This window comes from Strix uralensis, chromosome 4 (assembly GCF_047716275.1).
Source record: "Strix uralensis isolate ZFMK-TIS-50842 chromosome 4, bStrUra1, whole genome shotgun sequence".
Lineage (NCBI taxonomy): Eukaryota > Metazoa > Chordata > Aves > Strigiformes > Strigidae > Strix > Strix uralensis.
In genome coordinates, this window is record NC_133975.1 from 3,811,470 (window position 1) to 3,831,086 (window position 19,617).

General features: G+C 45.4%; 1 protein-coding gene across 1 annotated transcript in view; it reads left to right on the forward strand.

The window, feature by feature from the left end:
* The window catches only part of SMOX (spermine oxidase), a 57,214-nt gene that overhangs the window by 32,057 nt on the left and 5,540 nt on the right, over positions 1-19,617 (forward strand). The window contains exons 3-5 of the mRNA XM_074865472.1: positions 4,633-4,859; positions 13,874-14,047; positions 16,582-17,281. Coding sequence (XP_074721573.1) covers positions 4,633-4,859; positions 13,874-14,047; positions 16,582-17,281 — 1,101 coding nt within the window. The remainder of the gene's footprint in view (positions 1-4,632; positions 4,860-13,873; positions 14,048-16,581; positions 17,282-19,617) is intronic.

A 19,617-nucleotide genomic window follows, 5' to 3' on the forward strand; every position in this document is an offset into this window, starting at 1 on the left:
TGTGAAATAGGTTTTTTTTTTGTACTAGTTTTGAGACCAGTTCTCTTACCTTTGGACACCTTCACCAGTTACTCAAATCTTTGCCTTTGCTGGGAATCTACCTCCTGTTCATTAACACTTCTTAACTAACATGAGACAAGAGCAGCTTTTCAGTCTGGTGGAGATCTTGCAGTTTGTAGATGTAACTTATTTTCAGAGCAGAGGACTGGAATTCAAAGTCTTGATCTTTTAATACCTTTCTTAAAACTACAAGCTGGCCATCTTATCTTCTGCAAACTATCAAAGTTACACTGCATGGGTATGGACTGCAGTTCTCTCCCAAGGTGAGTCCGTGTTCTGGCCCCTTGTCCACTCTGCAGATTCATATGCCCTTTAGCCAAATAATTTTGGAGCTCTGTTGGGTGTAAAATCTTCAGAAGTAAAATACTGTGGAGCTCTGTTGGGTGGTAAAATATTCAGAACCTCCTTATTCCCTGGTACGAGGGCAAAAGGGCAGCATGGTCCTGAGCTGTTTTCTTCTTCTGTACTCCCTGGAGCAGCGAGATTGGGACATGCAAGACCTGCTTGTTTCTCAGACCTGGCTAAAGCTTACAAAAAGCTGTTACAGAAATGGTTTTTCTGGGTCTTCAACGTATGACCACTTTGATCTGCTTGTCTAAATGGTATTTAAATGTTAAACTTCCCTGGCCACTCCCCTGTCTGCACACTTGACTAAAGATCCAATTTAAATCCTCAGTAAAGCTATGGAGGCACATTCTCAGGGTTATATCCAAATACTTTGACTCTTACTGAGCCCTACTGGGTCTTGCAGTGGACAATATTTTCCCTCAATTGCAGAGAGTATGTTGCTATTTAGCACAGGGGAACAGTTTGGATTTTCAGAGGTTTGGTTCGTCATTTCTAGCACAGGTGAAGCAGAGGGTTTGTGTGTTCGTAGATTGTAAGTGTGTTTCTTGTACATGATTTGAGTGACCAGTGTGCTGCAGCAGCAAAGAAAGCCAATGGGGTGCTGGGCTGCATCAACAAGGGCATCCCCAGCAGAGACAAAGTCATTATCCCACTCTACTCAGGGCTTGCCAGGCCACACCTGGAATACTGTGTTCAGTTTTGGTCCCCGCTGTACAAATAGATGTGGACAGGCTGGAGAGGGTCCAGAGAAGGGCCACAAAGATGATCAAGGACCTGGGCAGCCATGTGAGGAGAGGCTGAGAGAACTGGGGTTATTCAGCCTTGAGAAGAGAGGGGTTAGGGGAGACCTTATCTCCATGTTCCAGTATTTAAATGGTGGCTACAAAGAAGGTGGAGAGTCCCTTTTTACAGGGAGTCACAAGGAAAAGATGAGGGGTGATGGGTGCAAGTTACTTCTGGGGAGATTCCAGTTGGGCACAAGAAGAAAATTTTTCAAAATAAGAACAATCATCCACTGCAATAATCCCCCCAGGGAAGTGTTGGATTCCCAGCGTTGGACACTTCTAAGATTCAGCTGGAAAGGGGGCTGGGCCATCTTGTCTAGAGCATGGTTTTGCCAGGAAAGGTTGCACCAGATAATCTTTGAGGTCCCTTCTGACCTGGTATTCTATGATTCTGTGATCTATAACATCTGTATCCACTGCAGATATTTCACGACAAGATGCCAAAGGAATAGTCAGGGCCGCAAAGGGAAATGTGAGAGTTGCTTGATACGCAATCTGTGCTTTCCTTTGGAATATTGCCGGTATGTCTTCTTGTTGTGTATAGGCTCTCTTGACTGCTGCTTGTGTCTCAGTAATTATATTTGCAGAATAGGAAGCAGATTTTTTTCTAATTTTTGTTGTATTTGATGATTCATTCAAAGTAGATTAATATTGAAACTAAAATCTTTTAAGGCCCTGAAAGTAAATTAGCTATCTCTGTTTAAAAAGGTGTGGTTTAATTATACACTTCTAATTAATTTATCATGAAACTTACACTAGGTAACAACTGGCTTGTCTGCTTGGTAGTGATGCTAGTGAGTTTCTAAGCATTACAGGCAAGAATGACTATTTTTAATTTGTTGGTATTTGATTATATTCCGCATAGCTTCTGAAAACAGGACAACTTGGAACACATCGTAATTGTTACCGAGCACCAATTCAGTGGGACCTGCTGGCATGTTTTTTTCTTTCAAAAGATCAGGTGCCCCATAAATAAAAGCTATATTCAGGAGGATTCTTAGTGTAGCAGAGAGCAAGCTCCTGACATAAAGCAGCAGGCAGTATTCCTGCTGCTGATTTGGCATGTGATGACTCGCAGGAGGATTGTATTAACAAGGTGACTGCCACATGCAATATTTATGAGCTTTGTACCTTTGGCTGCCAACGTACAGCAGTCATTTCCGCTAGGCTGGGTGCTCTGGGAGTGTATTGGAGTTTGTGGCGCCTTAAATATTCACACACTGATGCCGCAACACTCTGAAGCGTGTACTTTGTTTTAGGTACACATAGAAATGAGTCCTGTAATGCATATTTTGAAGGGCGATCAGCATGCTCCTTAATGACGAGGTGGTTGTCTGCTTGAAAAACAAGAAACGTGGAGCTTCCCTTGGAGGCTGTGTCTCAGCTGGAAAGCAGCATTTTTTGGAGCTTTCACCCGTTAAAGTCGACTGCATTATAGCATAGTGCTGCAGTGTCTTTTTCCCTGAGCATATATTTACATGTTAAACAGTATATGATGACTGGTAACTGCATGATCCTTTCTTCATCAAGCAGGATCCTATTAACTATCCCACTTAATCAGGCATTCACACACTTCTGCAGCGCGAACTGCACAGTGTGGTGTTGGCTGGGATGCTGGGAGAGCACAGCTTTGTCAGACTTTAAAACAGTTAGCTTTGGACTTCTGAGAATCTGTAAAAACGTGGGTGGAGGACAGGACCCAAGGTTATTTTTAGCACGTCCTTTCAGCTGCTGAACATCTCCCTGTGCTGTCAGCCCAGTTGTGGCAGCGCTGGCTTAGCACGGCTCAGAGCCCCGGTGTAAACCCCGTTAAGTTATAAGGAAGGGAGAGAGTGGGGCTGACCAAACTCTCTGTGTTTTGCAGGCAGAGAGTGTAAGTGATGAAGCCAGTCAGAGAGGGACCAGGGGGTGTTGATTGACAGCCGGCTGAACAGGAGCCAGCAGTGTGCCCAGATGGCCAAGAAGGCCAATGGCATCCTGGCTTGTATCAGCACTAGCGTGGCCAGCAGGGACAGGGAAGGGATCTTACCCCTGTGCTCGGCACTGGTGAGGCCGCCCCTCGATGAGTGGGTTCAGTTTTGGGCCCCTCACTCCAAAAAGGCCATTGAATGACTCGAGCGTGTCCAGAGAAGGGCAACGGAGCTGGTGCAGGGTCTGGAGCACAGGTGTGATGGGGAGCGGCTGAGGGAACTGGGGGGTTTAGTGTGGAGAAGAGGAGGCTGAGGGGAGACCTCATGGCCCTCTGCAACTGCCTGAAAGGAGGGTGCAGAGAGGGGGGATGAGTCCCTTGAGCCAAGGAACCAGCGGCAGGCCAAGAGGGAATGGCCTCAAGCTGCGCCAGGGCAGGGTCAGACTGGCTCTTAGGAAGGATTTCTTTGCAGAAGGGGTTGTTGGGCGTTGGAATGGGCTGCCCAGGGCAGGGGGGGAGTCCCCATCCCTGGAGGGGTTGAAGAGTCGGGTTGCCCCAGCGCTGAGGGATCTGGTGGAGTTGAGAACGGTCAGTGTGAGGTTAATGGTTGGACTGGAGGATCTTCAAGGTCTTTTCCAACTGAGAGGATTCTGGGATTCTGTGAAGACTAAATGCATCAGGTGTGTAACCTGACAGTGCATCTTTTTAAAGAACCTGATTTAAATTTTCAAAGGCATAAATAATAAAATGTAACCTATTTGCTTATTTGGGGAATGGAAATGCGTTTTTGTATTGCAGTTATTCTGAGGTATATTTGTAAATAACATGCATTTTTAATCCTGGGACAAGGTTCAGTATGCAGGCTAATGTTGCTATCCCAGGGCACTGCAAGTTTTCCTACATCTCCTGGCTGGAGATGCTTTTCTTCCTGTGTCTGGGCATCCATCCCCTCCTCTTGAATACAGAGGATATATGAAGTCTTTAGGTACTCTGTTCTTTCCCTACAATTATATTTGTGTAAGTATCCTTATATGTTCTTCTTGCAATAATGCAGTGTGGCTTCTTACAGCTCTCTTCCTTCCCACACCCGCTTCAGTAGTACATGGCTTGTGCTGCAGCAGGAGCAGTACATCCTCTGCTGTCTGATCATGTTCTTAAGTGCAGGTTTAGAGAACATGATTTAGAAAGGCCGAGTAGCAAGGACAGAGCAGCTAGCAACAACCATGATAAGAACTGGGAACCTAGATTCTGACTTTCCCCTTAAGTATCAGAGGTGTGTCACTGTGATATATCTCTGTTGGAAACATCCCATCCTTCCAGCACTATCTCAGCTTGTATCCCCAAGGTTTGAAGAACACTGGCAGTGCCCTTGTCTAGCAGAGAAAGGTTGCTTAAGTGATGTTCAAACATGTGTTGTCCTTGGGCAATTGTTCTGCTTTTGCACATGTACATTTTATTTTGGGTTGAACGTGACAGACTTTCAGGAAAATGCGCTTCAATAACTAGTTTGCTTGGTTTACTCTCCTGCAGGGCACGCCACTTTTGAACTGGGAGCTACGTGGATTCATGGTTCACATGGAAACCCAGTCTATCATCTAGCAGAAGACAATGGTTTACTTGAAGAGACTACTGATGGTGAGAGAAGTGTTGGACGGATCAGTCTTTACTCCAAGAATGGGGTGGCTTATCATCTTACCAACAATGGGCAAAGGATCCCGAAAGATGTGGTTGAAGAATTCAGTGATTTATACAACGAGGTCGGTATTCAGCTGCTTTGTCAGATTGTAGATTTGCCTGAAACAGTGAGAAATGTTCTGGGTACTGGACAAAGGTAGAAAACCAGTAACATCTTCCAATTTCTCTGCAAAAAATCAACACTTAGTTTGCTTTCATCTGCTTAACTATACCCCAGTTGTCCTTGATGTGGGATTAACTCACTGTTGTTAGGAAGAACAATCTTTCCACATTTGTCATCAATTTAATCACTTCCAGCAACTATTGCTGGGGAGATCCAGTCATTTGCTCTAGAAAGTTGCTACTTAATTAAAAGAGAAGAGGAGGGATCAAATTACTAAACGAAGTAGAACACAAAACCTTAGCAACAACCAGCTAAATATTGTAGCCCTGTGACATTTTATTGATGTTATAAATACCATAGCGTGCTGCGTAGTATGCCAAAGTCAGTGCAGTATTGTAGGAATTGCAAGTTTTCTTGCATCAAAAGGAAAGGAACATCTTTTCTGGTAGATTCAGACCAGTGTGGACGTCAGTTTAAGGTTATTTTAACTTCTTCTGATCAATGTTCAGTGACGTCCTCTTCAGTGCAATGTAGATCAGGGCCTCAGTATGTGACAGAAGAGCCAAATAGAAAAAAAAAACCAAACAAACAACTACAGACGCAGAACCTAAAAATACTAAATAGAAGCCTGCAGGATGGAAATGAAAATGCATGTTTAGTGGAAAGATTAACCTCTGCTAAAAAAGCAATGAGCCAATGTTAGGCAAATAGGCCAAATTTACTTTCAGTAAGCTCAGCACTGCTGCTGTCATCCTAGTATTTCTTTCAGGGAGAGAATGGGGTTTCTTACTGATTTGTGTGTTGAACACGTATGAAAGATTGGTATTAGTTCGATCTGCTTTCAGTAGGGAGATTTGGCCTTAGGAAGAGTGAAGTGAAAGAAGGAGGCTTGCCAAAGTTAATTATAATTATTCCCCCCATTTTTTTAATGTAACTTATGAAGTACATTTAGGGTGGTCAGTGCAGAATGGCTAGTCCTCCAGGTAATGTGATCTCTCAGTGGGTTATATAAAATGGAGCAAAACATTATTATTTTCATCAGGCTGTAGCCATGCCTAAAACCTTCAGATTTTCATCTGACAGTGGATTTCACCAGTATTTGCTGCTTGGCTGAACACACACTAGATTCAGGTTACTCTTGCATACTTTATGTTTAAAAATATATCCATGAACATTTAGAAAAGCCACCAAGAGAAGAGGCACTGTAGCCTGTAAAGAATTACCATGAATTGAGTGGGGAGCAGAAATGGGGATTTTTTTGCTGGAAAAGATTTTTTGACACTCTCCTGGGTCTCTGCACTGGAATCTGTGATGGGGTGGCACAAAATCATTTCTGTTTTAGAGCGGGGTAGTAAGGAATTTCAAAGAAACCTCATTATGGAAGGAATTTAGCAAACCATGGCAGGGAGCAAATTCTCCTTGGACAAACGCAGGTGGAGATAATTCATCTGAACAACTTTTTCACTTTACTGGATTGAAAACAGAACCAGAGCCAGCCAAGAAAGAAGACAGGTGAGATGCATGTGGGGCAAGTTTAACAGCAACTAAGACGAGAAAAGAGCGAGGGAGTAAGTGAAAACACTGCAGTGAGCAGCATTATTTATGTAAATGGAACACTGCCAAACTGCGTGCAGTGCTCGGTGATCATCCTGTCTCAAAGATGATAGGAAAATCTCCAGCAAAAGGAGGGTGTCAGAGGCAGGCAGACTCTGAAATGAGAATGCAAAGATGAGAGCTACTTAGCTTTGAGATAACAGCCGGTAAGATAAAGGCTATAACAAGGTGCCAGTGTTTTAGAAATGATTAATTTGGTAAATCTACCCTTTCTTTTAAAGCAAGAGAAAGGGGGCAGCCAGTGACATGAGAGAACAACACATTAAAAGTTAATCTTCTTTACGCAACACATAATTAGCTTATTGTTGCCATAGGATATCTTTATCGCTAGGAGACAGAAAATGCTTTCACATTTATAGATTGTAAAAATGTAAGTATGTAAATTGTAATTTGAATGTAAATTGTAAATATGTAAGGAACAGCTTAAGCCAAGAATACGACATCAGCCAACCTCTTAATTGCTGTTGCTGGGGATGTGCTTTCTCTGCCTTCCTTCAAAGTGTGCTGGAATTTCTTGCAGGGGCAGCTCGTGGTTTTGTGAGCTTGTCTCAGCCTCTTTGGGGTGTCACACCGGACAATCTTTAGTGATTTAAGACAGCTGACTGTGGTTTCCCCCCTGCACCGCGTAGGAAATACAGGAATTAAGGTGCGCTGCTTGAGCTCCTGAAAATCTCCAGTTAAAAAAGACTATGAAATACAAGTGCCCCAGTGGGTTGGCAGTCAGGAGCATGTGCAGCAGGTGTGTGGCTTTGGGGACCTTTTCCTCTGGCATAAAGTGCAGAGAATGTTTCTGTTTACACATGCTGAGTCTGCCTGGTGCATTCCTGTTTTACGTTTTGATGAGTCCCCCACTCCCCCAGCATTTTTTTTTTTTTTTCCTTCACATTTTCACTAGAGTCCATTCCATCTTTTTTTTTATTTTTCATCCTGGCTGGCCAATACTCCCTTGCTTTAACCGGTGATGAAATGGGTGCTGGAGAGGAACAGTAAGAATTTGGTCTTCAGTTCTGCATCTCTGTTTGAGGAGGCGGGTTTTTGAGAGGTTTTGTTAAAACATCTTGAAGTTGTCCGGGATAAAAAGCCATTTTACAGATCACCAAATCCTGAGGTCAGGCTCCTCCCTTGCCTCGTAGGAGCTCCCAGACCCTTCTCAGAGTCTTGGGGCAACTTGCTGTTAGCAATCCTGCCATCATGCCATCTCATCTCTCAGGCTGCATCTCCCACTTTAGAAGAAGCTGAGATAGCAAAGGCTGTGACACACTGAAAAGGAAAAAAAAAAAACCAAACAAAAAACAACCAGCAACCACACGATGGGTGCAAAGCCTAATCCGGGATGAAGCACTGGCATTAACAGTGGAAAATGTAGTCCTGAATGAACGAGGCTAAATTTGTCACAGTTTCAAATGCCTGCCCTCCCCTGCACAGCCGGCTCCCTTCCCATGCACTCACACACTGCCCTTCTTTCGCTGCAGCTGCTGCCACGTGCTTGGGCTCAAGCATATGCCTCCAGCTCTGCTTCTCCATCTGTATCTCTCTAACTCCAGTCATCTTGTCATCTGGACACCAGATCCTAGTGAATGCAAAGTGCAGAGGGTCTCCCTCGAGTGCTTCCCTCTGGTATGTGCAGTCACTGAAGCTGGAGCCCAGCAAGGCGAGGTCTCTCATCTGTGTGCTGAATTTTCTTGGCGTGAAAGGCAAGGCACCCCAGTACCTCCAGAGCTTTGCCTCGCTAGTTCATTTGGAAAGTCCTTACGCTTTTTCCAGGCACTTGTCCAATCTTTTTTGGCTGTCTGCTTCTACTTCAATACAAGTTTTGCTTCTTTTTGTTTGCAGTAGCCTGAATTTTTAATAGCTGTAGGGATGTCTCACAGAAGCCTTTATTTGGTTACAAGAAAGCCAGCAGTAAGACTGCTCAGCTCTTCATTTCTGTAGCAGAAAGGTCCCTGTGAGAGGCTGTCTCAACTGAGAGGCTGTTGCACTGCATTGAGGTCAGTCAAGATCTGTCACAAGCTTGTGACCGAGGTGACCTGAATCCTCCTCCATGAGAGTACTAGAAAACTGAGTAATGCCTGCAAGGAAGTTCTGCAATCCTGCAGAGCAGCTACCTGGATTTCCAACCACACGTTGCCGAGTGATGCACCATGAGAAAGGGCATTGAGCCTCCTGTTAGCAGGACAGTTCTCCAGCCACTGTTGTTTTAAGACTATCCTGCTTAGACCATGTACTGTGCGGGGCTGGCGCTGCTCAGCATCATCATCAGTCCATTTGGACAGTCTCTCAAAGGGGGCACCAGCATTGGAAGGTTCTCCAGGGTGTGATGTCCATGCCACGTATTCATAATCTTCCCACCTTCCTCTCCACTTCTGCTAGAATGATTGGGGGAATTCTTGGGCTGGGGGAGGATTTTATCCTCTGCCTGCTTATAGCACATCTGCACGACCCTCAAAGAAAAATGACAGGAGTGTGACCTTTGAGTGTAACATCTGCAGCTTCAGTATCTGTGTGTGTGTATAACTGCTGGGAAAATGTGAAGAGGGACAACCCATTTCCCAGTTGCTCTTCTGTCCCTGCTAAGTCCTCATTTCCCTCTCCAAAGAGGTATTTAAGGCCATCTCCCAGGTATTTGTGAAGGGTGGGAGGGAGGTGGTGAGCTTGACAAGTTAAATGCAGGTGAAAAATCTCACGGATTTACCTGCCCAAGAGTTTCACAGTCCATCGGCCAGCCTGATTTAGAAAAAGTGCCTATTTTTACATAGGCTTTTCAGTAAGGATGTGGTCCCTAAAGACCTGCTTCACAGGAACCCTCCCTTTAACAATCAGCTAATTAATGGCTTTGTTATCTGACAGCTTTCTCCTGTGTGCTGCACAGCTTCTGGGGGAGGGATGCAGCCAAAGAATGACAAAGTTTTCCACCCTTCTCACCCCCTCCCTGTGCTGGGCTTTGTGCCATCCCCAGTTAAGCTCCAGTGCCTTGCTTTGCGTTATCGTAGAAAGCAGGACCAAAGGGCCACCGAGAGTCACCTTTCCCTCCCTGCCCCTCTATTGCACTGACAGATGTCTGGCCTGGTAACAGCATGGACCTATCTCTGTCGGGGTTTTTTTACTGCCCAGTGATTAAGTCACTGCAGTTTTTAAGCCACGTGAGAAAAAGACAATGCTATGGATCGTCACCGGCGCTGACAGGAAGGAGTGTGGATTGGGATGTGCTTTCCTGACCTCCTTCAGTGCTGAGAAAGTTCTTTATTTAGATTTGTTCTTCCTAAGAGACTACCTCTTCCTGTGGTGGAGTAGCACGTATGTAGTAAACACGTGTAGGTGGGAGCCTGTAGGTAACAGAGAGGACATCCCTGGTGGAACCTGTGTTCTCTGCAGAGACCCTGGTTGTGGGAAGCCCCAGAGCTGGTCAGGAGGAAGAGAGAAGATGTAAACTGAAGTGAAGCCATTTTAGGATTATGGCCATTCAATTAACTCCTTTAGGTTTCTGACCTTCAGCCCCATTTCCCTGCAGGATTCTATGCAAACCCTCAGAATTAGGGAAGGAAATCTGCTCAGAATGAAATAGTCATTTGAGATGTTCTGCATCTTTTGCTTCTGCTGATGGTTCTTGCAGACAGGCTTCTAGAGTCAATTGTTCTGACCAAACCCAGAGGAGCTTTACAGTGAGAAATGATCAGGTCATTGTGCTGGGATGTGAGTTTGCCAGTGGTAGGAACTGGGAGTTGATGCAGTCTGTCCTTTTGTTGTGGTGGTTTTTTTTTTTTTTTTTTTTTTCTTCCTGCTTGTATCAGGTCTGTGATAACAGAAAAGGGAAATGAGTCAGGATTGTGTGTGGCATAGCTCTCGTTGCTGGTGGGCATGGTGCTCTCTAGATATTTTGTAGGGTTAACTAGAAAATCAGCCCACTCTTTCAGGTCATTCTTAATTTGAGATAAAGCCCTCTTGAATTCTCCCAGGAACCCTTCTCTCATCACATCATGATGAAATGATTGAAGGAGAACGCGTTTTCAAATCCCACAAATGTCCGTTCCCAGTGACTTCAGAGGTGGTGCCATGGGTGTGATGATTGACAGCCGGCTGAACAGGAGCCAGCAGTGTGCCCAGGTGGCCAAGAAGGCCAATGGTATCCTGGCTTGTATCAGCACTAGCGTGGCCAGCAGGGACAGGGAAGGGATCTTACCCCTGTGCTCGGCACTGGTGAGGCTGCCCCTCGATGAGTGGGTTCAGTTTTGGGCCCCTCACTCCAAAAAGGCCATTGAATGACTCGAGCGTGTCCAGAGAAGGGCAACGGAGCTGGTGCAGGGTCTGGAGCACAGGTGTGATGGGGAGCGGCTGAGGGAACTGGGGGGGTTTAGTCTGGAGAAGAGGAGGCTGAGGGGAGACCTCATGGCCCTCTACAACTCCCTGAAAGGAGGGTGCAGAGAGGGGGGATGAGTCTCTTGAGCCAAGGAACCAGCGGCAGGACAAGAGGGAATGGCCTCAAGCTGCGCCAGGGTAGGGTCAGACTGGCTCTTAGGAAGGATTTCTTTGCAGAAGGGGTTGTTGGGCGTTGGAATGGGCTGCCCAGGGCAGGGGGGAGTCCCCATTCCCTGGAGGGGTTGAAGAGTCGGGTTGACGCAGCGCTGAAGGATATGGTGGAGTTGAGAACGGTCAGGGTGAGGTTCATGGTGGACTGGAGGAGCTTCAAGGGCTTTTCCAACCTTGATGATTCTGTGATGTTTTCTGTTATTATGAGCAGTTTTCCCACCTGGGGAAGGAAAACCTAGGTAACTCCAACTCCAAACAGTACAATTCTGCTCCTACTTTATTGGTTATCTACCTTAAATGAAGGCCTCTAATGAACCTTTTCCATAGTTACTTATACAGGATCTGTTCACTGCATGTTTATATTAAAGAATACATTTTGAGGGTTTTTTTGTTTCTGTTATTGTGAGAATGTATCTCTTAATGTAGGACTTGCTGTGTTTCTTCTGCTTCTTGTCTACAACAGCTTTGCCTTCTGTTTGTCCTCAAATGGTTCAGCACCCCCAAGAAGAGAAAAGCAAGGATATAACAGGGGTTTTGAGTAAAAATAATAGATCCTGATGGTGACTATATTTCCCTGCTGTCTGATTAATGGGATGACATATATAGGAAAGACTTGACTTGGTGTTTACAGCACAGAGAACTGTGCTTTTCTGCTCTTTTCTCTGTTGGGCAATGAAGAATACAATGGTTAATAAAAACATACCCATGGCTCACTTATCCTTTTGGCCAAGTGGTAGCTGGGTTTTAACACAGCTTTGCTTGTCCTGTGAATGCGTTATCTGCTTATAGTGTGCAATCGGCTTATGAAAGCTGAGTTGCATTATGCTGACGCAAGGTCTATGCAGCTTATACTTGCTAGAAGTGGTTTGGGCCTCAGAAATCAGTGGACCTGAGAACTGTGGGATGTTGAAACTGCCAGAGAGCTTTTGGCATTGGGGAACAGAGCAAGCACTATTTCGTTTCCTTTGCTGGAAGCCTTCCTTTCATATAGGGCAGTGGTCTCCACCTTTCTTGTCTGGAAATCTCCTTGGAAAAGCTGTCTCCCAATCAGTGTCTGCAATTCTGTCTTCACTAGTTCCACTCATTTTTGTGATTACTTCTCTGTTTTTGTATTTCCCCCTTTTTTTTTTTTCATTCTTTCACTTACTTTCTGCTTCAATATCCTCCTCATCTCTTACTTGCCCTTATCTATGCACCTTTCTCCATTCACTCACAAACCTGCTGTCTCTCACTCCTACCACTGCTGTGAATTTTTCCTCACCGCCTCCCTTTCCTCATCATCCCTCTATTTTGTCTCCTTACATTCACTTTATTTTTAAAACCCAAGAGAAAATCAAGCTTCTGGGAAGAAACTAAAACATGGTGAATTAGCCATATCCACAGACAATGGGAAACTCTAGGAGCCTTGAAGGAGAGGCTGCCACAGTTCTGCCAGCTTCCTATCAGGCGTTTACTTTTGAGTTGAACTTCTTAATATGTCCGAATAATCTGTCTCCAGAAAAAGATCATAAATTGTAATCAAACCATCTTTGACAGGAAAAACTCACCAAGCAGGGATATTGCTTCTCTGCTTGTAAGAGTACTGTGCACCCCTGTGGCACAATATAAATGAGAAGGTGACTCATTCTGGCCGAACAAGTCATTAATGGGATGAGTTGCACTTCTGGGAGGCATCTTTTAAAAGTTTTCCTCTGTTAAAAGATTCCTCAGAGTTTTTCTGCGGAAATGAAGGGCCTTGATTCAACTGAAGGCCCTTCTGGCAATGTTACAGACAGAAAATACAGACAGCCACAAGCAGATGGCCAAGGTGGCTGGTGGTTTTCTTGCTTTTAAGTAGCTTGAACGGTGGAAAACTGGGGTTAAAAAAATGTCAGGAAGATCTCCTTCACAGAAAAATGACTTATTAGAAAGGAATGTTTCTTGTGGGTCCTCCTCAGGCTGAGTCCTGGTGGGGGGCTACTGGAGATTGTGTTTTCCATGGATTTGTACCTGTCTTGTGCTCAACAAGTAAAATGTGTATGCATACAAAATTCCGTTGCTAAGCCTGTGTTGGTTGCTTCCTATTCTTCAGGGGACAACAGAGCAGTAACTACAAAACTGAATTTCACCACCCTGGTGGATTCCTGGGCATTATTGCTAAATAATGGAGAGGGTGGAAGGGCTGGTTCCAGGTTAGAGCAATCAAAAGTATAGGCTGTGCAACCTGGGATTGCACCTGAGACACCGAGGTGGGAGAAGAGCTGGTGCTTTATTTCAGATGTGAGGAAGCACGTGGGTCCTGCTGCTTGAGTTCATTCCCAGTAGACTTTGGATCAAGACTGGGGCCGCGTCAGGCTGTGACACTGCTTGGCAGAGCCAGAAATTACACACAGCAAACCCAAACCTGCTCCGCAGTGGTGCTCTGCGTGTACTTGGCTTACTGATCCAGCTGCAGCATCTGAACAGCTGGTTGAACAAAGGATTTTAGCTACTGAATATGGCAGGACTGCCCCAGTTGGTGTTCTGCAAGTGATAGAATGGGCATGCTTGAATTAAAAAATACCTTAATAGTAAGTTAATGACTTAATAGTAACTAGAGTGTTGCAGGTGAGTAAGGGTGGTTATCTTTGCCCAGAGGGAAGTGTTGCTTCCTGCCTTCTGACCAGCATAGCTGTGGGTGCAACCTGACACGGCGTTGGAGCAGAGCACCCAATAAACTGCCAAAGCTCATCTCCAGAGTTGGCAAGAGAAGGTGATCTGAATGTGCTGGGTTTGGATGGAGGAAAAAGCATCCTGCTTGGGGCTTGGATTCTGCTGTGAATCACGTTGTCCATCTTTCTGTCCTGTCTCTGGCAGGTCTATAACCTGACTCAGGAGTTCTTCCAACGAGGTAAACCAGTCAATGCTGAGAGCCAGAACAGTGTGGGCGTCTTTACACGGGACGTAGTGCGCAAACGTGTCAAGGCCGATCCGGATGACACAGAGGCTGTCAAGAGGCTGAAACTAGCCATGATCCAGCAGTACCTTAAGGTGTGTGTGCACGTCTTTTTTTTTTTTTTTTTGTTCTAACTAAGAGCAGACAAATCTCGAACGTCAGACACTTGCCCATCTCTGGGGAATTGGTTTCTGTGGTCTCTTGTAGCTGGGACAGTTTGTATTTATATTGACAACATTCCCTCGTGAGGCAAATCCAAAGACAGTGGGCTGCAAGAAATAATGCCTTTACTCTTTTCTTCTTACCTTAAACTTCCAGCTTTCTAGTTAGGAGGGGCTTTCCTAGGCCCTGTTAAATTTTCTGGTGTGATTTAATGTTTTCTTACCACCTGAAGCTACTCTGTTGTAAGGTTCTTTTCGTAATGTCTTACACCTGGGACCCCAAGATCCTGCCTGAGTGTCTTTTATCCCCTTCTGCCTCTGTCTGTATCTCAGAGACCAGAAGAAATGTAACTTTGATACTAGTGATTTGTTGAAGAAATCCCTAGAAAGCATTTTGAAGGTAAAGCAATAAAATCAAAGGTAGATTGTATAAACCCATGTCCTAATCATCTTTCCTCATGGCTTCCCTAGTTCTTTTTATCTCTTTGATGCCTGGGCCTAAATGAGATCTCTGTGGGATGAGGACTTAATGCTGCATCAAGCACTCCACAAGTAAAGTGTAACGGTAATTCCTATTTCAATTATAAAGACTTAAAGGCTTATGAAATGAGGCAGGGGAGGCAGGCAGCATTCTGTGATGTGGGTAAGTGTATGGTATTCACTATTTGCAGGTGGCAAGCTGAAACAAAGAGAAGTAAAGACATAAAGAGTCTCACAGGAGATCTGTGATAAACCTGAGATTTGAACCCGGGTGTCCTGAGTGCTGTTCTGATACCTCAGTTGTATCACAGGGCATCTCCACAGCTGCCACGTAAAGACTAGTTATTGTGTTCTCCACGTAACATCACCCATGCAGACAATGTCAGTCATTTGATATAGCTCTGGTTTTCCTCTTGGTTACTTCCATGGTTGCCGCAGGTTGCCACAGCCAGAGACTTTTCTGCAAGTCTTGCAAATCCCTTCTCACGTGTAAATACCTGAGAGCAGCAAAGCTTCTGATACTTAAGTCTGTCAGATCAGAGTGGTTGCTGAGAGAGTGGGGATTAACTGGTGTCTCAGGCAAAGTATAGTCTTGGTAGTTGCCTGTTTTTCTCCCTGGCATTTTCCTTCGTGGTTGAAAGAATCAAATAGCCACCACTGTTTGTTATCTTCCTAATGTGGAGTGTCCCGTTGGAGCATCCAGGCAGGATGAGTGGCCTGATGTGTGACCCAGGGTGCAGGGTTTGTGCTGTGGGCCAGCATGACTGACCCTGGGTGAGTGTTGACAAGTGCTCGCTCCGCTGTCAGACGGGGTGGAACCACAGCAGACTCAGAGGATGGGTCTTCTTCAAGATTGGTGACCTGGCCCAGCAGTTGTGCCTGCTCAGTCTTCACTGGGGTCATTGGACAATGACCACGAAGGGGCAAACACCCTGTTTGTCAGTACAGTCACAGGAGCAGCCTGTGAACTACTTAGTACAAATTCAACTTGTTTGCTTGACATCTTAGCCCAGCACAGAGATTCCTGCCCTGCACCAGGATGCTCCACAGGGAGAGGGTCTAGGCTTGCCAGGTTTCCAGACATGGTCACTGAAGTGTGGAAAAGCCTGGAAAATTGTCCAAGGGGTGAGGCAAGGAATTGAAATGTTCCCTTTGCTAGAATGCTTAAAGAATTACAGCGTGCAAATTATTGTGACTCAGGTGATTTGAAGATCACTGTGTCCCATGCATCAGTATTATCATTAGAAACTTATCACAGGACAGGCCAAACATCCTGCTGTTGTTTTCAGGGATTGCTGGAAGCTATGGCTGTGCCTAATACTCCTGCAAACATTAACCAACAGGTCCTGAATTTAAAGCTTTGATAATCACACCAAGAGAATCAAACGCGAGTGTCACACGTCTCGGCGTTTCCCTTTTCTGTCTCCTTCAGTTCCTTCTATGTTGGGTCCTCTCACCTCTGGCAGATTGTTAGCGTGCTGATTGCTGACTGTTTGACAGCATGTTGAAAGCTGCAGACAGCAGAAATAGCTGCCAAAAGTTTTTCATGGCTCCTCATGGGAACATTTATTAACATTGGAAAGAACATCTGATTAACATTGCTCCAGCTTCTGTTGTAGGAGCACCAAGCAGCCAGTCCCTGGCCAGTGAAGTGGGTTTTAAATGATAGAAAACAGTCAGAACTGTAACCCAGACTCATGCAGAAGCAAAGACATCATCCCTGAAACTCTGGATGGTGCAACCATGGCCGATACAACCAAAGCTGATGCAGCTTGGTACCATGACAAAATGGTTTCTTTGATTGGAAGAAAGGCTAAGGATTGATTTTGTCAGATCCTATGGCCAAACACTTCTTTACTAGCAAAAATAATGTAGTTTAAGAGTGGGATTCAGGACTCCCAGCTTGTGCAGCTCCTCTGTGCCCTTGTTGTGCTATGACAAAATGAGTTGCTCTGTGGCAATGTGGCTTTTGTGTTGCTTTTCCTTAGGTAGAGAGTTGTGAGAGCAGCTCCCACAGCATGGATGAAGTCTCGCTCAGTGAATTTGGGGAATGGACCGAAATCCCTGGGGCTCATCACATCATTCCTTGCGGTTTCATTAAAATCGTGGAGATTTTGGCCCGCTCCATTCCCGAGTCTGTCATTCAGCTCCGCAAACCGGTCAAGTGCATCCACTGGAACCAGTCGGTCAGCAAGGAGATTGAGAGGGTGGCTGACCACAACAGTGACCTCCCTGAGGAGGACAAGGGCTCCGATGTCTTCGTAGAGTGCGAGGACTGCGAGTTCATCCCAGCTGACCATGTCATTGTGACTGTGTCCCTGGGAGTCTTGAAGAAACGCCACGAGAGCCTGTTTCATCCCCGCTTGCCCGAGGAGAAGGTGATGGCCATTGAGAAACTAGGAATCAATACGACTGACAAGATATTCCTGGAGTTTGAAGAGCCTTTCTGGAGCTCTGAATGCAACAGCATCCAGTTTGTCTGGGAAGATGAGGCAGAGAGTGAGAGCTTGACTTATCCCGAGGAGCTGTGGTACAAGAAGATCTGCAGCTTTGATGTACTCTACCCACCAGAGAGGTACGGCCATGTCCTGAGTGGCTGGATCTGTGGAGAAGAGGCTTTGATTATGGAGAAGTGCGATGATGAAACTGTGGCAGAAACCTGCACCGAAATGCTACGTAAATTTACAGGTCAGCCATGCTCTGGTTCCTTTGGTTGAGTGGAGAAGAGAGGGAGAGTGGGGCTGGGGTGTTGAATAACCGCTAGGAAGGAAATGCACTAAAGTAATTTTTAGTTCTTTGGCATTTTACGTCTCTCTGAATGGGCTGTGCGTGTGCTTCCAGCATACCTCCTGCTTGGGTGTGCCTGAAAGCTATTTATACAGAGGGGCTGATAACCAGCTCAGGAAGTGGTGGGCAGAAGTGCTTGAAGATTCCACATCCTCTGCTTTATTTAATCACAAATAACTCTTCGGCGGCTGGAGCTGTCGGACTCAGTACTGCTGAGGACTGATCTCAGCTGCGGAAAGCAGCACAACTCTCTCGGAGCCAGTGGAATTGAACCTGTTTAGATCAGCTGAGGTGTTGTGGTTGAATCACGTCCCTGACTTTCATTCAGCATGAGGCTATATGGAAATCTCACTGGCCTAAATTTCTAAGAATCCATTGATCTTGGGACTTGATCTTTCTGGATACCTCACTTAAATCTTCCTGGTCTTCACAGATTTCACGTTTACTGAGCACATATCACGTTAAAGGCAGCAGTTAGAGCAAGACAGTACTTAAGCGTATTATACTGAGAAAATCCAAGATGAAATCATTAAAAGTAGTAATAGTTGAACACACTGGGCCTTAGTTTGTCTGCAATCGCTTCACTAGAGGTTGCACACCTTCCCGAGAAAAGGGCTTTTTGTATCTGCGGAGGTCTTTGAGATCCTTTGATGGGACACACCACACAAGCACCAGCGTAAGGTCATAATGCCAAAGAAAATAGTGGTTGACTCGTTGGCAGTCTTGAAATAAGGATTTTTAATTTATACATAATTATAATAAATTTTAAGAGCAGCATCCTCCAAGATTAGATGTATTTTATGCTATTCTAGGGATGGGTCCCGTGATCAAGCTATTTATATCTGCCTTCTAGCTCGTGTTAGCCAAATCTCAGCACCCAGTGGGTTTCCAACCATACTTCTTGTTCATGGACCTCCAGTTAACTGAAGAAATTTCCCTTCACAAGTGTCGCTTTCCCCTGTGCTTACAGACCATTTGCTACCAACAACATGGAGATCTAGAGAGAGAGTCCTGGAAGCTGATAACTGGCTACTGCCAAAAGAGGTTTTACATTTTACTACTCTCTTCAGAAATCACAGGGTCGACACTGGATTCAGAAACCTAATGCAGTGACCAAAACTGAATCCTTGTTTCAGCTTGATTGGTGCTGCATTTATGTTGGATGATGAACCTGTGGCTGCCCTTCAGTCTGCAGAGAAGTAGGATGAATCAGCGAATGCTCCACTCTGGGTGGTTTCTGCCTCCTGAGCTGTTTGTTTTCGGTGGTGTTGGGTATCCCTGTGTTATGTTACAACGTCAGTACATACACACCACCTTTCCTCCTGACCTCAGCAGGCCAACTGCTGCCCTACGCAGGCGTAGCAGGAAGCTGTTCTCATCTTTAAGGCCAAGTTGTCCAGTGTGACATCTCCCAGAGCATATAAACAACCTTGTTTGTTGCAGCTCTTCTTGCTTAAGTCCTCTTTTTTTCTAAAACACCTTGATTCATTGGTGGGAATGTGGCTCTTCAAGGTTGTTTTTGTAGTTTGGCAAATGGGAGTATATGCTCCCTCTTCCTTCTTGGGCTCCTTCGCTGTTGTTATTGTTTGCATGTGTTGGATGTTTCTCTCTTCCTACCAGGATGGAAATATGTTGGCACTGGGTCATGGGTATGTGCTGCAGTTGCTGTTCCAGCTGATGCTGCACCTGGTCACTGTCCATCAGACTCCTCAGCAGTGTGAGCTCTATCTCAGCCTTCTGCTAATCCCGGGTTATCTAACCCCGGAGAATTTCAGCCTGAGTTAACTGGGGCCTTGCCCTGCAATGAACATTTTGTGCATAAGCTGAGAGGTGGCCTCTCAGTTCCTTGAAACTGAGAAGAAAACCTGTTCTTGGAGCACCCGTTATACAATGTCACCTGTTCCACTTTCTACCCCAAAAGACTTGCTAGTTTGTAGAAAACCTTTTCATGGATCTTCCAGGATAGCCTTACTAAGGTAGCTGGGTTTATCCTGTTCCCCTTGCTCCTGTTTTCCCTAGCAGGTTCACAGAAGAAACAAGGCTAATCTGGACCAGGTGCCAGGCTGAAATACCAGAAGCCTGCTCAGCTCTCCATGCACCGACCATCTTCTCCACTAATCTGTTTTACTGGGAGTGTGAGAGTGGGTTAGACCAGCTGGGTCAGGGACAGGGACAGACACAAAGCAGCCTTCTGTCTGTGATCTAACTGTAGTCATTTCTGAAAATGACTGAACTCC